General features: G+C 41.5%; 1 protein-coding gene across 1 annotated transcript in view; it reads left to right on the top strand.

The window, feature by feature from the left end:
• The first annotated feature begins 962 nt into the window (after positions 1-962).
• The window catches only part of pdzrn3b (PDZ domain containing RING finger 3b), a 120418-nt gene continuing 103698 nt past the window's right edge, over positions 963-17682 (top strand). Inside the window, exons 1-3 of the mRNA XM_080424392.1 lie at positions 963-1793; positions 8182-8268; positions 10745-10852. Coding sequence (XP_080280518.1) covers positions 1065-1793; positions 8182-8268; positions 10745-10852 — 924 coding nt within the window. The 5' untranslated portion in view covers positions 963-1064. The remainder of the gene's footprint in view (positions 1794-8181; positions 8269-10744; positions 10853-17682) is intronic.

Raw genomic sequence — 17682 nt, 5'->3', positions numbered from 1 at the left:
TGGCATGCATGCTGTCTGGTAGACTCTGGTTGTTGTTGTTGTTTTTTCTAAAATTAATCAATTTGGCAAATAAGTTGAAGATCGTTCACACAACATTTGTTGTCGATTAAAAATAAATATATAGTCAATATTAATAAGTAGCAAAACTATAAAGGTCCGATCAGACGTCTACCAAAGTTTTAACATTATCCTTGCGCCGTTCATACAGCAGTTACGGTAGAGAATTCCTCTACATTTCCCCCAGTGTTGCCATGTCGGCTTATTATAAGCGACTTTGGGCTTCTTTTTCTGTAAAGTTGCTTGTATATTTGCTCATTAGGCTTGCTTCCAATTGTTTTAATTATTATTTAAGCCAGTGGTTCTCAAATATTTTCATGAAAATGTTTTGTGCCAGGGAGCATTTGTGTTGTTAGAATGTTTTAAAAAAATACTCCAAATATTCCACATTTTATTGCAAGAGCTTTTGAAAATAGCAGATCTACAAGAGCTTGTAGATGCCTATTTTCAGTGCTCATGTGGCCTAAGTCATTGGTTCTCAAAGTGGGGTCCGAGGACCCCCAGGGGTCCTTGGGGGGGTACCAGGGGGTACCCAGCAAAATTAGTTAATATAGAGTCACAATCATTTTAACCACTTTGAACATATATTTTATACCTTGGCTATTCAAAAATAGCAGATCTACAAGCTCATTTTCGTGCCGTGCGATGAGCTTGTAGATCTGCTATTTTTGAAAAATCCCTGGCACAAAATGTTTTGAGATGGGCGGTCCGCAGACGAATACAATTCATTTTTGGGGGTCCTTGACACGAAAAAGTTAGAGAACCACTGGCCAAGTTGCTTCTTTTTGGGCTTGTTTTCCTAGACCTCGTTTGCTTATTTCTCTCGCACTATCTGGCAACGCTGATATCCCCCCCAAGGAAGTCTCGGTCAATTAGTTTAGACACTAAGGAGAGCTTGTTGTAGTCAGTCTAGTACGTGCTCCACCAATGACAAGCTAAACAGCAGCCTCACTGCTCCTACTTTCATCTGTGGGGTCGGGATTTACAACTTTTTTTTTTTTTTAAACATGGGTTTCGAGCTGGACCGGTTCAAGGGGGACGTGGACCCGGACTTCAAGTGCAACTTGTGCAACAAAGTCCTGGAGGACCCGCTCACCACGCCGTGCGGCCACGTCTTCTGCGCCGGCTGCGTGCTGCCCTGGGTCGTCCAGCAGAGCAGCTGCCCCGTCCGGTGCCAGCGGATCATCTCCACCAAGGAGCTCAACCACGTCCTGCCGCTCAAGAGCCTCATCCTCAAGCTGGACATCAAGTGCGACAACCACGCGCGGGGCTGCGAGGCGGTGGTCAAGCTGCAGCATCTGGCCGAGCACGCCGAGATGTGCGACCACTCGCCGGCCAAGTGCCGGAATAAAGGCTGCGCGGAGGTGCTCGACCTGAAGGACATGGACGGTCACATGCGCGAGACGTGCGACTACCGGCCCGTCGGGATATGCGAGAGCGGCTGCGGGCTGACGCTCACGCACCGGGAGCACGTCAACAACAAGCTGCTCGGCAGCCACTGTTGCGTGCGGGCGCTGAAGGCGCACAACGGCGCGCTGCACGGGAAACTCGTCGGCCTGGACAAGGAGTTCAAGAAGCAGAGTTTGAGGTCGAACAAGAGGGAGAAGTCGCTCCTCGCGCAGCTCTCCGCGGTTCACACGGAGCTGCAGATGACGGCGTTAAAGTATCAGAGGAAATTCACCGAGTACAGCGCGAGGATCGACTCGCTCACTAAGACCCTTGCGTTCCCGTGCAAGGTAAAAACTTCACTGGGAAAAAAAAAAGTTTCGAGTTTCAGGGGCTTGTTGTTGTTGTTGTGGCACCCCCCCCCCCCCCCCACACACACACACACACACACACACACACCAACCATGTTTATTCGTTATTTGCTCTTTTATGACTTGGGCTTTCTTCTCTCTTAGTTTTGATATTCTCTCTCCAGCTGTTATTATGTTGGTTGGACCGTTACCTACAGCAGTGGTTCTCAAACTTTTTCATGTCAAGGACCCCCAAATTGACACTTATTAGCCCGCGGACCCCCATTTCAAAAGATATGCCAGGGACCCCCACATAAGAGAAGATTTTTTACGTCTCTAGCAGCGATTCTCAACCATTTTAATTTCAAGGACCCCCAGTTTGACATGCATTAGGGCTACAGACCCCCATTTAATGGCATTTGTATCACTTGGACCGCAAATTATATTGTAAAATCTATGTCAATTTAACTCTGAGAGTGTACAAATGGAGCCAAATGGACCCGTTAGGGTCCATTTGGTTCCATTTGTACACTCTCAGAGTTACAGACCCATAAGGGTCCATTTGGTGCCTAATCTATAATTTAGCTGGGGACCCCCTGGAACTCCCTCAAGGACCCCTGGGGGTCCCCGGACCCCACTTTGAGAACCAATGACCTACACTGTAGGTCCTACAGTATGGGAATGAAAAGGTCCTGTTTGCTGACAGACCGGGTCAGCCAGGGGGGTTTCGCTGATCATGGACTGCTGAAAAGTCTCGTGTGGTCAGTTCAGTTTACATGAAGGAACTTTTGTTTTAGGGCCAGTCCCCTTTGCCCCCCCCCCCCCCCGTGGTGTAAAGTAACTAAGTACATTTACTCAAGTACTGTACTTATGTACAATTTTGAGGTTTTTATTACTTTGCTGGAGTATTTCCAATTTTCAATACTTTTACTCCTACTCCACTACATCTCAGAGGAAAATATTGTACTTTTTACTCCACTACAATTATTTGAAAAGTTTAGTCACTAGTAGTTACCATGCAGATATCAATTATTATATTATAAAGCATACATTAACCACTTTAGCCCTATTTTATACATAGGTTATATAGCCGATCTACACGCGTTGTGAGCTTGTAGATCTGCTATTTTCAAACATTTTACATGTACTTTTGGTACTTTGAGTATATTGTGATGCCAATACTTTTGTACTTTTACTCAAGTAACATTTTGAACACAGGCCTTTTACTTTCAGTATGTTTATGTTGTGGTATCGCTACTTTTACTTTAGTAAAATATCTGAGTACTTCTTCCACCACTGAAGGTAAGTAACGAATACGTTTCGAATTTCAGGGCATGTTGTTGATGTGCCACCCCCCCCCAACCCAACCATGTTTATTCTTATTTGCTTTTTTAATGACTTAAGCTTTCTTCTCTTAGTTTTGATATTCTCTCCTCCAGCTGTTATTATTATGCCTATATGTTGGTTGGATTGGACCATTCCCTTCAGCAGTCTCAAACGTTTACATTTCAAGGTCTCCCCTTTACTCTGACAGTATACAAATGGAACCATTTGCATACTGTCCATTTGGTTCCATTTTGGTTCCATTACGGGTCCATTTGGTTCCATTTGTACACTGTCAGAGTTACAGACTTGTAAGGGTACATTTAGAGACCCCCCCCTCAAAGGAACCCTGAGAGTCCCTGGGAATCCACTTTAGAGAATCACTGACCTACAGTATGGACATGAAAAGGTCCTGTTTGCTGACAGGGTCAGCAGGGGTTTGCTGATCATGGACTGCTGAAAAGTCTCGTGTGGTCAGGTCAGTTTTACATGAAGGAACTTTTGTTTTATAGGCCAGTCCCCTTTTGTCCGCCCCCCCTCCTCCCTCCCCAGCCCCAGCCCTTTCTGCTGCTCACAAGTTTGTTTCTTTGCTGTCCTCGCTGAGGCATGTATGTCAGCTGCGCTTATGGCCAGCTGGCAGTCATGGAGGAGGGGCAAATATTTACTGCTGTTCTGTACACACCAAAAACTCCAGACCCAATTAGCCTGCTGCCTGCTTATATCCTGCTAGTTTGAGACATTCTGTGATCAGATGTTCTTGGGTTTTCCCTGGTAAAAGCCACAGACCTGGCTGCACCAATGTTGCAGCAGTAAGCTATAATGCCATTTAATAGTGTTAATGCTTTAAAGGGGGGGAAAGATGGCATGTTTTGTGGTGCAATAAAATATAATAATCTGGTCCTGCTATAATTGATCAATTCTAGACCTTGTAAAGTATCTGGAAGTTCACAAGTCTTTACTTTATAATTGGTTGCGTTTGTTTTAATGAGCATAAATGCAGTGGCATATTTAACATAGTGCCACAATGATCTTGTTGTCAAATTATAGTCATTCATTACAGGTCTTTTTTTTCTGTCTCTTTCTTTGACAGATCTAGGTCTCATTTGTATATTTGCATTAATGTGCACTTCCCTTCTAATGACTGATTAACTTTGTAAACTATACTTTCTATCAGTAATAACAACACTACAGTTCTTTGCTTGCTAAAGCTATACTGTACTTGTCCTCTCTTGTAAGATTTTGTTCCTAATGAACCACTACAAAATGAGTTGTCATGACTCATGACATTTTAATGTCACCAATTATTTTCTGGTCACAATGCAAAACTACTGCATGTATTTTGCGTTATACTCCATGCTATATAGGCATAGTAAATGACTCCTCAGAAGTAGTGAGATACGAAAATGATGAAAACACTTAAGCTGGGGGTTGAGCAACACTCAGCAGGGCTGGAGCACCACTGTTCAACAACATGTTCAGCATTTTTGGCTGTAGTAGATGAAAATACTAAATTGTCTTTGCAAAATTTGTATATGGATTATAGGGGATTTACTTAAATTACATGCTAGATTACTAAAAGTATTCTCAACGTCAATAATAGGTGAATGAAATGACACACCCCCACGCACACACACACACACACACACACACACACACACACACACACACACACACACACACACACACACACACACACACACAGTCCTGCAACTCCACTCCCAGAAACATGGACAGGACATGGAATAATTTCAGAAACGATCCGCGACAGAGAAAGAGCAGGTCTGAAGAAAGCAGAAAGCACATTATGTGGACAAGATGGTTCCTTTTTGAAGGTTGTTTTGATGGTTTGAGTCCTTCCTTCAAATCGATCTGCTCAAACAGTGAAGCGGGATCGCTTGGTGGGAAAACCTGAACACATGCACATGTGGGCTGTATGAAATGGAACAACACAAGTGGAATTAGGCCTAGCTGTGGGAGGCAGGCGACTAGCAGACTGCATCTGCCTGTGCACTGGAACTCAGTTGGAGCCCTGGCCCATGCATGCAGCACCATTTGCACTGCAGTGATCATGTTTTATAAGATTTAGTGCAAGCTCTTGGCTTATTTGAAATTTGTTATGACACATTTGTTCCCTAATCCACTACTAATGGGGAAAAAAGTCAAATAGGCCCATCAGTTTGTGTAACTTCTGATGAGTATACGAGTAATCTATGTGTTAGTCCTCTGTAAGGGTCTGGGTCAGGCTGTCTTACAATGGTTGGCCTCTGTAGAGGGTTTCAATGTGTTTCTGTGACAGCCAGGTGGTTACTGAGAAAGACACATGAGGATGACCAGGCCATGTGGAATGTCTGACTGAATAGAACGCAGTGTTTTCACTAATAGCCCTACCACTTTTAAAATCAGCTGAACGTGACCAGAAGAAAACAAACTTGAGTTCCTTTTGCACGCACATTGTTGCATTCTGCAGTAAGGTATACATTTACAATGTTGTGTGGTATGAAATAATGGAAGTGCATCTTCCTTTTCATCTATATTTTGCAGCGCAGCCCTATAATCTCCTGAGAGTACATGTCATGCGTCTATTTCTTACTGCAAAGATTGCAGTCAAGCTTTCACCGAGCTCTTGTACAGTTTTGTTGGTGACAATGTTTGTTGTTTCTGGATGTGATGAAGAAGACATAAAAAGAAATGCTGTTTTACTGAATCTGATGAGGGTAATCACGGGCTGATTAGTTTAATGATGGTCTATTTTGGTAAAGGCTAAGATTGTTTAACAGAACTAGCCTGTAGCCTGATATTAGACTAATTTCTGTCACATTGCCATGGGTGCCAACTGCCAATGGGCTGCGGCAGATATTTGATTTTTTGGTTGTTAGCCTAAACAGCAATGGTGACTGTAGCCTAAATCAATTCCATCACCAACTGTACACATACACAAAATAAACACACAAAATAAACTTGAAATCGTATTTGATGGCCTGAGCTAAATTTGAAATTGACCACATGATTAGCCCACTCTTTTTATTGTGTGTGTCAGCCTTACTTCTAGTAGCCTATGTGGCGCCCAACTAATTGTTCAGAAAGCAACCATGCAACATCACAAGCTTTGTGAAATACATGAATCAAATATCTGTTGGATGTATTATTAGGTCGATATCTTTGTAAATCTATTTCCCAGACCTGTCTCATGTACTAGGCACAACGTGTCGTTTAAGTGTAGGCCTGTAGTTTGTGAAACAAAAATATTTTCCTGTTAGACTATTCTTGGTTTCATTCAGCATTACCTACACTGTAATTAGACACGCTGTTTTAAAAAGACAGATGGACGGAAAGCAACTCATAATGGAGGTACAGACTGCATTGGAAATTGTGACTAGTGGTGAAGTGAAAGCTTGAAGCAAGTGACCAAGCCATCGGCCTGTAATAGACACTGATTCTTTTGAAGTAGTCTCTCTTTGCTCATCACAAACTCTTGACAATAAAAAAGTAGTTGAAGTTCTCAAAGTTACATTATGATATTGACCTAGCCTGGTTCCAGACGAATCTGCCTTTACAAAATTGCATCGCACTTTAGCCCTCGGCAGATTAGGTCTGGCCCCCCTCAATAGAGATTTAATTTCTCTCCCTCCGAAGTCGTGAGGGACCAATCAGGGCCCAGTATCCAAATGTGGGCGGGCTTATCACCTTATTTGGAGCAATGACGTACAAGGAAGCACTGCTCTGATTGGTTCGTACAATGAAGCACTGCTTTGATTGGTTTAGGTCTAACCAATAGAGTCCGTTTGGATCTTTTTGTAACAGCCCCTTGGAAAAAAATCTATCGTTGATAGGGACCAAACTAATATCCACGCAGTGTGTCGTGTGATATTGTCTGGCCACGCGAGGCTAATATTGATCTAATGATTTTTTTGCTTCCACTTAATCAAAGTTGGCTTTTTGTCAGTAGAAATCTGAGTTTATGCTTCATGCTATGGCCTACGCATGCTTAACAGTTTTGTAAAATGGTCACCTCCTGAAATCATAAACTTTTCAAGGGATCAGAGTTGGATTGAGGTGTTCACAGATGTCCTTAAATGCTGTCTAATTGTTCAGAATTCCCTTGAATGGCTGAAAAAGACAACACTCCCATCCAGCCCTGTTCTCTAAATCAATCCTTAAGCAGATTCACTATAAATTCTTTTGATTTAATCCAGCATGCTTTCAATGTATTTAGCTTTCATTAACGATTACGAATCAAATTGATGTGTCCATTATGTTTTCATTTATGTAAAGCTTTAATATCTCCTCTGTAAAAAGGCCATTACTACTACAATAAATAATAGGCTGCAGTTATCGTCACGTGGAAACATGTGCTGCTAATTTTGCTGTGACATGGTCCAGCCGTGCACATTCCTGCATTGCCTAACATGCACAGCATGGTCTCAGCCTATATGGTAGTCACTGCACTGTACATGCCAATAATATCTGGTTTATATTTAGTCTCTCTGTACGTTGAAGAATACTGGAATGACAGCTGAAATTATGTTTCTTAGTACCGCCCCCTATGTTTCCCCTTTAAAAAAAGGATTAAGAGCTGACTACATTGGTTTCCCAGCATTCTTCATGTCAGCCCGCTATTCACTGAGAGGCCTACTGTATACTGTGCATAAGGCCAGTTTGTGTCTGACCTTTTTTTTTTCCTCTTTCACTGTGGGAAGGCTTAGACGTACAGAATGCAATAGGTTAGCTTTCCAAGGATGAGAAAGGGAGGTGAATCTACACTCAGTGTTACTTTAACTCTGTGATTGTAAACATGGACTGAAATGGATCCGTAAGGGATGATTTTTTACTGCGTATTGTCCATTACTGACTGTATTGAATTTCCTCCTGCTCTCGTTTATTACTTGGCTGTACATATATATTTGACTCTAATGGTTGATGATTTGTAGTTCCCTTCTTTTCCAGGTCTGTTACTGGTTAATTTGAATCTGTCTAGGAATAAGACTGGAATTATTAAAGATCATTGATTGTAGCCCATCGCGGTTTCCTCTGTTTCATATGTCTTTGTCTTGTCATGTTTCTGCAGGAAGGTGAGACGAGAAATGTCACTGTAATCCTCCATCGGGATGGTGGATCTCTGGGATTTAACATCATAGGCGGACGACCGTGTGCGGTAGGTCCAAAGCGGAGTCTCTTGGAGGTTTCATCTCCTCAATGGTCAGCCAAGTGTCATATGGCCAACCCAGGAATGAAAAGCACATACTCCCAAGCACCACAAACCTTCTCTGTACTAACATATCTCAGACCGGCACACATATGTTTTCAACTCCCGTGGATAGATGGACCGCATCGATCAAGTTTTTATTGTGTTTGTGTGTCTGTCTGGTTTAGAGGATTTGGCATTACAGATAAAAAAAACTATAATTACTTTTATGAGAGTCAAATCTAGGATTACGACTCTGACCACAGTTGTTTTGTCTCTAATTGAGGGGATTTTGTTGGTGAGGTAAATACAGAGCTGTAAAAAAAAAAAAAAGGGAGGGGGGGGGGGGTCTTTTATCCCAGCTTGACGATAACCTGTCACAATCACAGTGTGCCGCTGAAGAGAAAACCTTAATGATGTCACAGTTTCTGGTGACAGATTCCTATTCTTTCAACATTAGATACAACTAAAAAAATCATATTATTTCGATTAACGTTAGATACAACTGCATCTTCCACACATGGTGTGCCTTTCCACAGAGCCATTAAAATTGTGCTCTCCATATCGGTTTCACTGCCATGCATTTGCCCAAATGTTTGAGAGGTGTTTTCCTAGAACCACAGTGACGCACTTTGCTGTCGCACCAAGGATTATTACTCTAAAACATTTTATAGCAGGAAAGAAACTATAAAAAATGTCCCAAGATCTTTTAGATTCAACCCTGTCTAGCTCTCCTCAATGAACATCCAACTCAGCCTCTAGAGATCAGAGACCATACTCAAGTTTAGCTTGCAGTGTTTGTCTTAAAAAGCTCATTGTTCCCAATTCCTTTGCAAGAAAACTGTTGGTTCAAATGGAAATAAGTAAAAGAAGCCCTGTAGTTTCTGACCTCTCTAACTTGAGGGCTATAACATCAATTTTGTACGTCAGCACAGTTGATGGGTTCGGAAGTTTGACACACAGCAGTGTAGCTGGTACATCAGAAAAGGGACAATAACACTGGCTTTTATTGGATATTATTTCTCCATATTTATCTGTGTGACTTATGCAGTCTTTGATTTTCCAAATAATGGGGAAAATGGAGTATTACCGTTTAGATATGGCTGTCATTAATCAAACTTGCACATTGTCAGTGGAATATTGCTGACACTCCCACGATAGGAACACCACATCCACGGTGATGGTTCAGGCTCACAATATTTGGGGATATCGATGCTGACAGGAAATTCGTTTAGTTTGTACGTACGTACAGTACGTGAAACTACCGCCCTAAAACTAGAGGCCATAATGGTGTTTCCTCCATACAGAAGATATGATGTACTGGGATGAACTAATTGGCTGTGTGTGTGCGGGGGGGGGGGCGTCGAGTTCAAGTTGTAGGGAAGCGTCGAATAGCAGCAGGCTTGTTGTTGAAAAAGACATCAAGCCATAGGCTACTTTTAGCACCATAGTAGCCATCTGTCAGCTGTCAGTGTCGGCTCTCAGGTGCATTCAGCAACTTTTTTTCAACCGACTGATCTCCCGACTTCATAATTCGACTGCCAGTCTGTAGCAATCTGTAGTAGTCTGTTTGGTGGAGAGCTACCTTTAAGGTCTCTGTCATGGTCCAGTTACAAACAGTGCGTTTGCACCACAGGCAACTTTTGGCCAAAAGTTCCAGGTTAAACACTGCGTATGATACAAAAAAAGCCTAGCTGAAATAATAAGCAGCAGTCACAGCGTTTTGACTTTTGGGTTCATTAAAATGTAGCAGTGTCGTGCAACTCAGTAGTAGTGCAGAATGAATTTGATGTGGTTTTGAAGAGCTCGGAAGAGAGAGGCTGTGATGCTGGCAGAAGTCTTTGTAAAAAGAAAAGGAAAAAAAAAGATGACTGGGGTCACGGCCATAGTCGCTATATCGCCGGATAGATGACCAAGCCAACATGTTCAGTCAACACTTAGGCCAGGCACACTCCTCCAACCCTGGGAAACATGTGAATTGGTTGGCCATTATGGCACAGTGTTTGGCTATAGAACATTAAGCACTGTTTAATATGCACCCACAACCACTTGTCAGCCACTGCAGGCTGTTGTTGAGCCCCACAGTCAGTGATAGAGTTAACCAGGAAATGTTATTGACTGCTGTTTTGTTGTTTGTACATGTTTAAAAGACTCGGATTAGTCACATGCAAAGCAGTTGGTTGGAACAGCAAGGTATTTGCATAGACTACATAATATCCTTGGGGTATTTTCTTTTGGTCAGAGTTTAATAGAAAGCAAAACCTCCTTTTTTTTTGCAGAAAGCTATGTCAAGGTAAACACTTACTCGGGAAGCAAACCTATAATTCATCTTTGATTATTTTAGCATTATTTATTGTTGAGATGCAGAATCTTTTTGGACAGTAGTTACGGTATCTTATCTTGCTAAACAATTGGTTCCACTGATATAAGTGTTTTTCATCCACAGGAGGACAAAGACGGTACTTCTAATGAAGGCATATTTGTATCCAAGATCGTTGAGAGAGGTCCCGCCGATAAAGAGGGAGGACTTCAGATCCACGACAGAATAATAGAGGTATGTGCGCCCCCTTTGGTGTGATGGAAAAAAGCAGGGTTTGTTCAGGCCAGAGTTTTTGGATTATGAGACAGCTGTCGTTTTCCCTAGTAAAGATTATGACTGAATATACATAAAGCCTTACAGCCTTAATGCAGTACATGTGAACCACATTGTACCAGTGACCTGTGGATGAACCTTCAGTTCAACATGAAATGCTGAGATGCTGTTTCAGCATTTAGGTTTCTGTGTTACAGGATTATGAATCCAATGGAAAGCAAATATAAGCAAAACATATTTCTCTGGCGTATAGTGCTCAAGCAAACGGCTATATTAAGTAGTGGGTAGTGGGTGAAATGAGATAAATCCGAGGCTTGGCTGCCTGTCTTTGGTTTTTGAGAGCCCTTGGTTTACATACTGGCTGAGAAATCTCACATGACATGACAGCATTGTAGCCGCATCTCCCTTTGCCTTCAAGCAGAATGTCATGTGGAAAGGCCATGTCTCTGTGAGGTCAACTTGAGGGGTGCTTTGGGGGGGAAAAAAACACCATAAAGGCTCACATTATAGCAGAGTGTCAACCAGAGGCTTTCACAAAGGAAGCATTTAACTGCGAGGTTTGTGTGGATCACAAGTGTATATTGCTGTATGCCGCAAGATGACAAATATGGTTTGTCAGAGGCATTATTGTCAAACCTCAGTTAAATTGTACCAGAGCAAGTTGACCAGCGCAGGATTCGTGTTTGTGTGCTTCCATTGGAAAATGTTAACACGAAGAGAAGACTCAGACATCTGGACTATACCGATCACTGTGTCGCTTTGCCTTCTTACAGATTAATGCCAGCTACTTAACTATAATCACCAGAGTAATGATACAACATACAAGCCTGCCTCTCTCTCTCTGTGTCTGTCTGTCTGTCTGTCTGTCTGTCTGTCTGTCTGTCTGTCTGTCTGTCTGTCTGTCTGTCTGTCTGTCTGTCTGTCTGTCTGTCTGTCTGTCTGTCTGTCTTTCTCACCCTCTCTCTCTCTCTCTCTCTCTCTCTCTCTCTCTCTCTCTCCCCCCCCCCCCTCACTGTGTATTGTCAATGCTGTAACTAAGATGTGATATGTAAGTCCTTGGTCTTAACCTCTTCAAGTATCAGAATCAACCGTCTCAAAGCCCTCTGCTCGTTGACATTTGTCATAAGCTCCCTCAACAATGGAGAGATTGAGCCTCCGCAATGTGATTGTGATTCACTTGGCGCCTGGTGACTTAAGGCCGATGAGGCCTCCAAGTGGGCCACTAGCTGGTGTGGGAGAGGGGATTTGCTCATGTGTCATATGGATATACCGCTGAAACTTTATGTGTCTGTATAGTAGGTGTGTACTGTATGTGTGTGAGTGCGTGCGTGAAGGCTGGAGTTTCACATTAACCCTTTAAGACCTGAAGCCGATTCTACAAATGTCTTCTAAATCCCAACAGTATTCTGAAAAACGGATGCCGCGGACCCCCATCTCAAAATATTTTGTTCCAGGGACCCCCAGAAGCAAAGATTTGAGTTAAAAATGCTCGCTTTAAAAATATATATATTCAAAGATTTGCACACATTTTGACGATTTTTCAAAAATAGCAGATCTACAAGCTCATAGCGCGGCACTCGGCATACTATGAGCTTGTATATCTGCTATTTTTGAATAGACAAAGTGTAAAATAATGCTTTTGAGGTCAAATCAAAAAATGACACAGATGCTTCTCCCGGGCTTAAAGGGTTAATGGACTAGATACTCTGTTACCTGAGAACTACCTTTTAATGTAACCGTTCACCCTTTATCAGCTTAAAAGAAAAGAGATTTAGCTTAAGGATGGTATTGCACTTACGTGGGCAATTTTGTCCTCATATTGTCTTTTAGCCATTGTGAGAGAAGTCACCAAATATGTCCCAAAGAACAGAAAACATGAGCAGAAAGGGGACATATTAAGCCTAAGGACACAGCAAAAGGGCCCTATTGAGTGACCTTTTTTGGTGAGGTGAGGGATTACTAGACAAAAACCATCATTAATCATCCAGGCATTGAAATGGCGATGTATAGACAGCTCATAGTTGCTGTTTTCCCTTGGTGTTTTCCACTGGTTAGGAAAACTGATACTGGTGGTGGTGGTTCAAATTTCGCTGAGTCTCTTTCTGTTACCTGGTAAAAGAAAGGTTCCTTGTCATGTTTCTCCATAATAAGGAATGCTGCGTCACGAGGAGAGGCGTGCAATTGCGTAGGTTGCATCTTCTACCTGGGGTGATGCTGCTTGTGAACCCATCCCCACTGGGATATACTGCATAGTGGTGAACTGGGGGGAAATTTAATACCAAGAACCCACAGGCGGTGCCATGTCATGTGTAGAGAGAACTTCTGTGGGTTGACAAAAGCAAACAACCTGTAGGTCCGTCCTACTTTGCGTGCTTTGTTGGACACAGCGTGAATGTGCATTTTAGAGATCTGGTCCACCGGAATGTCATCTGAATGTTGTTATTCCATAAACGCATCTCGCTCAGTTTATTTTCCTGTGCCTCAGTCTCCAGAGCTAATCTGGAACCTGAAGTGAGTTTAATCGACTCCGAGCCAGTGGAAGCCGAATGTGTCACACTGCTTCCAGATTTGGAAACTCACGTTCCCTACCGTCACATAGCTGGTGTTACTCTGCCCTGTTCTCTCCATTCAAAGGCAACGCTTCCATAAACGCGTTCAAATTTTGGAGCTTGCAAACATTTTGTGTTTTTTCTTGACTAACTTCCTTTTGCATTTCAATCCTTACATTGAAAACAAATGTGACTTCTCTCTGTCATCTGAAGCTACAAAAAAAGAAGCTAATGTAGAAAGCCTATTTATTAACACATTGACTGCCAGAATTATTTCCGATTTTTTGCAGTTTATTGCCAGAGATTTTTAATTGAAAAAAAAAAAGTACTCAGGAGCCGAGATACAGAATTTTTAAGTTTTAAGTTAACAAGGAAGTGGATAGGAGTCTAGATCTTCGAAAAATCATATCTCCTTGGTCTTTGGGTCAAATAAAAAAATAAATGTAATTTTTTTTATTTTTTTTATGATTTTATTTTTCTTCTAAAAACGAGTTAACTCGTTCTTGGCAATCAAGTGATGGATTCTAAAAACTAGTAAAAACGAGTTAACTCGATCTAGGCAATCAATGTGTTAAGCAATACTCAATGCCTTGATATGGGAGATCACGCTCGGCCATAGGGGTTGTCGTTATAACATGGAACGTGAATGACGTGAATGACAAGTTCACCATAAGCAGCCATTATAACCACTATATTCCAAACAGCTAGAGTTGTTTTCTCTTCCTGTTGCAGAGGTGTTAGTTCCAGTAAGTCTACATGGATGTAACATGTACATGATGATCCGTGGCTGTTCCCTCTATAACAGGCTCTTAGCGGGGGAGTGTGATAGCAGATGGCGGTCCTCTACCATGCTACAGGCTGGTATGAATCAGTGTATGAATGCCTCCTTGTTCAGCCAGGGACATTTTTTCTCATAAAAAAAGGGAAAAGAAAACTCAAGCCGTGTTTGCTTTTGCTAGCTGAAAAATCTTAGCACTCTAGTCAGGAGCTGCCTGTGTTTGCCCCATTACGTTTTGATAAATACATTTGGCTGTAGTTTAACACATACAGTATCGTATTGCTTCGGTATATAGGGGGCTCTGCTTTGCGTGGAGCCTTTCTTGAATGAGGACCAATCTCAGTGCACATCAGTTAGGTGACGCTTGATCTCTGTGTTGTTATTTACACTATAGTAGAAATAAATTGCGTTCAGAAATGTATGTCCTTTCAAGAATCACCCTATTAATAAAATCTTAGCTCCGATGTTTCTTGTGAAACACCTTTTTTTCGATTGTATGATTGATCACAATTTAAAAAATCACTAGGCCTGTCAGAGTAAAGGGGTTTTGTCTGTGTGACCATCTGACTGTGGGAATGGCCGCTACAGTTGTAAATGTCACCTTGTAAATCCTCTGCAAACATACTCGGGTCACAGAAGGTGGGCAACAACAACTCCTTTTAAAATAAACCTACATTGAGAAGATGCCTGGTCCAATGTGAAGGAGGGAGGGTGGGTCAATGGCCTGCAGAAACGTGTCTCCTACAGCTGGGTTTTGACAGCATTGTAAGCATTTTAGAAGGCTTATGGAGAAACCGGTGTTGCGGTTTTAGTGTTAAAGCCAGTTGATTTGAGATAAACATTGTTTATACCACTACTTTTCTGTTGTCATTGTTTACACTAGCTGGCTAGAATAGGGAGGGTGGGGGTCAATAATGCGTCTTGGAATTAACAATACTCGTGGGGTGCTCTCGTGGCCTGTGTGGCTGATATTTTATTACATGAGTTGCAGCCTTAAACTATGAAGCAAAATCTTTTTTTGATGTTGTATAGTTATGCATTGTATGACTATAGAATATGCTTTTTAAGATTGTTTTAAATATTTCCAATATGAAATAACACTCAATAAAGGCTTTTTGAACTTTATTGCCTGAAGAGTGCCTTGGAATTTGTACCTTTTGGGTTCCCACCTTTTTGGAGCACTCCAGACCTTTTCTGTTTTTCTTGTGAGAGTATGTGGATGTGTTCAATTTACATGTCACACTTGCTGACATTCTGCAGTAAATCTCTGTTTGATTCTAAACCTTGTGTGGATATTAGAATCCTTTACAGATGTACATGTATGCTCGTCTATATGGTCACTTGCATGCGTTTAGCTGCAAGTTCCTCGAGATGAAATTCAATCCATATTGTTTTGTTTTGGTCTATTTGCTTCAATTAGCCTAGCTGTTAGCCACTAGCAGAGTGTACAGGCTCCAGGTAAACATGCATGGCGGACTTGTCAACCCGACGAGAGGAGGTGTTAATGAGGAGAAAAACATACAACATGTTGCATTGGAGGCGCGCCAGTGTCGTTACAGTTAGACGAGACGAGGGGTTAAAAATGAAAAAAGAAAAGTACGATTATTCAAATATAGATTTTGCGGTTCAAATCCGATGGGCCTGAACAAAGCTTAGAAGCATTTGGGTCAGTCCTAGCCTAGGTTAGATAACAATTAAAATGACAATTGGAGACTGCGAAGGCATTATTTCATCAGCACAAATCAGCACAAACTTTGGGCATAATGATCGCTTTAAATTTTTAATTCTGTTAACAACTATATCATTTTGATTTACACCATATGGCACTAATCAAGTGTTATTCGAGGTTTTCCGAGAAATGCATGTGTTTTTCCACTGTGATTATTCACCCCTGTAAACTGGCTGCACAATTTGGCTCCACAGGGCTCAACAATGCATCTTAAAAAAGGGACTCCAATTTGTGACGGTAAGATTAGTGTACCAGATGACGCAAGGCTAATTCAATGGCAATTACCTCTGTTTGTCTAACCTGTTCGAGATGCTTAATATATTTTTGCATGATTGGCTCAGTCAGGAAGAGGAGTAGGTGCGTCGTGGAAAAATGCCACAGGTCGCAATCAAGCATGTATGAAGCAAAGGAGCCAGAGCCTGCTTTAAATACAATGTCTAAGGCAACAGGTCTCTCTGATTAACCCTGCAGACTCCTCACTAGTCTAGACCAGCTTCAATGCTTTTACTAGAGGTGTGCATTTGCACTGCCCTTACGATTCAATTCGATTACGATTCACCAGGTTTCGATTCAATTCTACGATGCATCGTGATGCATCACACTTTTCTATATTACTGCACAACATGGCAACTTTTTCATCATTCAATAGTATACAAGCAGTCAGACATACTGAACAACATATAAATCGATTTTTGACATTTGTGAATGGATTCATAATCGTCCATGTCCGCATCGCGATTAATCTATGAATCGGTTATTTTTGACACCACTAGCTTTTAATGCATGCGTCAGATCCCTAACTCAGTATCTGACATATGGTACAATTTGGTGTCAAGATTAAAGGTAGGGTAAGTGATTTGCAATTATTCAAATAATTGCAAAATGGGTCTATGTTCTGATAGTGCTCGTTACTATAGAGTGTCCTGTCCATATAAAGAGTCTCCATGTCTCTCCAGCTCTTTATAAAACAGAAAATGTATTTTGTAGTTTTTTTTTTTTTTTTTGTAGTTTCATTTCCAATTTTATCCAACCAGGACAGAGAACTCAATCAGGACACAGATTAAACAAGTGAAATTGGAAGTGATGACACTAAGAAATGAGCATGCAAAATTTGAACTGAAAACTATACAAATTAAGCTTAAAAATGGGTACTTTCTCCTGATTGGCTGAGATTTTGACACCTACCGAAAAATGTATTTTCTGTTTATTAAAGAGCTGGAGAGACAGGGAGACATCTGTTACTGAAAAAACACTCTATAGCAATGATTACTATCAGAATATAGTATTTTAACCTTTAAAAAAAATACTTTTTGTTTTAACCAAAAAATATCACTTACCCTACCTTTAAGAAGGTCATTGATTAACACATTGTTATTGTTATTGATTAACACATTGTCACACTTCTACAAACAATTATTCATCCTAGAGGGATGACACTGATTTGGAAGCATCTAAGTAATTTCACTCCCCTGCATAAAGTTTCCCAGATGACATAAGAGACGATGTATACATGTAGCGGCTCAGCTATGCACATCTCTAGGTTGCCCATGTTGTGTCTTTTCTTGATGGGGTTGATGTTTTTAACTTGGAGAAAATCAGTTAATTGGGTTGTTTTAACACATCAGGTGCCAGCATTTTTTCATAACAACTTACCGTGGGTGCCAGCATTCTCCCCATTGATTGCGCTTTGCTGTTTAAAGCTCTAGACTCCACGACCAGCAAATCCACGTAAAAA

Source organism: Gymnoscopelus braueri, assembly GCF_963280865.1.
Source record: "Gymnoscopelus braueri genome assembly, chromosome: 3".
In the NCBI taxonomy this organism is placed as follows: Eukaryota; Metazoa; Chordata; class Actinopteri; order Myctophiformes; family Myctophidae; genus Gymnoscopelus; species Gymnoscopelus braueri.
Note: the sequence above shows the minus strand (reverse complement) of the source record. Positions and strands in the feature narration are given on the sequence as shown.